This window comes from Brassica napus, chromosome C3, assembly GCF_020379485.1.
Source record: "Brassica napus cultivar Da-Ae chromosome C3, Da-Ae, whole genome shotgun sequence".
NCBI classification, from domain to species: domain Eukaryota; kingdom Viridiplantae; phylum Streptophyta; class Magnoliopsida; order Brassicales; family Brassicaceae; genus Brassica; species Brassica napus.
This window is the reverse complement of record NC_063446.1, coordinates 53,535,098-53,536,780: the sequence shown is the minus strand read 5'-3', so window position 1 is coordinate 53,536,780 and position 1,683 is coordinate 53,535,098. Positions and strand designations below refer to the sequence as shown.

The 1,683-nt window shown below is 42.5% G+C and overlaps 1 protein-coding gene across 1 annotated transcript; it reads left to right on the top strand.

Annotated features, from left to right (window-relative positions):
- The first annotated feature begins 186 nt into the window (after positions 1 to 186).
- LOC106355478 lies at positions 187 to 1,683 on the top strand. Its single transcript, XM_013795423.2, has 5 exons — positions 187 to 210; positions 320 to 612; positions 664 to 1,067; positions 1,325 to 1,503; positions 1,591 to 1,683. The coding sequence occupies exons 1-5, from the start codon at positions 187 to 189 to the stop codon at positions 1,681 to 1,683; spliced, it is 993 nt and encodes a 330-aa protein (XP_013650877.1).

Genomic DNA, 1,683 nt, shown 5'->3' with positions numbered 1-1,683 from the left:
CAGGGTGGAGAGGCTTTCATGAAAGGGATACAAGTTTCGGAAATGTATGGATATGTTGATGTAGTTCCCTTGTTTAATGATATGGAAGGAAGCGGTTTCCAGCCGCAGGATATCGACTAAAGTAAGGAGGACTCAAATATATATGTTGGAAGGATGTTTAAGGACAAAGTCCAGTTCAAGTTGACGATGTCGATCTATGCACTCGCGAAGGTGTGCAGGTTTAAATTCCGGCATTGCAAACGCTTCGTGACGGCTAAATGCGTTGATAAACAGTGTAGTTGGAGGGTAATGGCTAAGCAACTGGGTGATTCTCCTACAGTACTTTTACGTACTGAAGTACGCAAATCCTGGAACAATCACTGATATCAAAACCGAACTTGATAAAGAAGGGAAAACGAGGTTCAAGTATGCATTCATGTCACTGAAGGCTTGTATCGATGGGTGGAAGCATTTACGGAAAGTCCTTGTGGTGGACGGAACCCACATGTTTGGGAAATACAAAGGGGTTTTGCTTAGTGCTAGCGGCCAAGACGCAGACTACCGCGCATTCCCTATTGCTTTCGCAGTAGTTGATAGCGAGAACTCGGATTCTTGGAAGTGGTTTTTCGAAAGGTTGTCTACAATTGTAGAAGATTGTTGTGAATTAACAATAATTTCCGACAGATGCGCCGCAATATTTGCAGCTAAAGATAGATGGTATCCGCGTGCACACCATGGTATTTGTCTTGAACACCTTAAGCGTAACGTAGGGGAAAAGTACAAAGGACTGCAGCATAATGATATGGTTCCCAGCGCCGGAGAGGCATTCAAAGTTGCCGAGTTTGAAAAGCTCTATGAGCTAATAAAGCTTACGGATTGGAGATGTTGGAATTATTTGGAAAAAATCGACCGCAAGTTATGGACACATTCACATTTCGAAGGAAAGAGATATAATCTGATGACTTCAAATATAGCGGAATCGTTGAATCATGCGCTGCTGCCAGCCCGTGATAGTCCTATAGTGGCACTGATGGAGTTTATTAGACGGATGTTGACACGATGGTTTGAGAGCAGGCGCTGCAAGATAAGTAAAATAACTGGAATTGTTCCTAAATTAATCGAGCAAATACTCATCGTACAGTTAGTGTTGTCTACAGGCCTTCTTGTTTTGCCCTGTTCCACTTGGGTATTCGAAGTTACACACAAGGCAACTGGTTTTGGTTTTTTTGTTGATTTGGAAAAACGAACTTGCTCCTGCCTTGAATTCCAGATGCTCGGGCTGCCATGCTGACACGCTATAGCCGCTTCTTCTTATCGAAACATGGAGTACAACTTTTTGTTTCAGAATACCATGTCAAAGATACTTGGTCTGAAACAGTTAAGGGTATCATACTACCGGTTCCAAATCCAGAGGATATCCATATTCCAGCAGATATACTAAAGCTCCAGCTGTTTCCACCAATGACCAAAAGAACGAAGGGAAGGCCAGACATTAAAACGAAACTATCAGCCGGAGAGGTTCCGGTAAAAAATTTTTTTTTCATCCTACAAGAAAAAAATATTTATCGAAACGCATTGTTCGCCTTCCATTTCTAACTATTCCGTTTATAGGAGGGGCCGAGAAAAAAGAAGAAGGCGAATAAGTGTTCCAGGTGTTATAAAGAAGGTCACAAGAAGACTACATGCAGGGAACCTGTGCCCTGA

What these genes read in the sequence shown, in the direction of transcription:
- LOC106355478 (XM_013795423.2), top strand. Translation starts at nt 187, where the DNA reads ATGTCGATCTATGCACTCGCGAAG. An exon ending in TGGAAGTGGTTTTTCGAAAG is followed by an intron (nt 613 to 663) that starts GTTGTCTACAAT and finishes AATTTCCGACAG; the next exon opens with ATGCGCCGCAATATTTGCAG. An exon ending in TATCAGCCGGAGAGGTTCCG is followed by an intron (nt 1,504 to 1,590) that starts GTAAAAAATTTT and finishes TTCCGTTTATAG; the next exon opens with GAGGGGCCGAGAAAAAAGAA.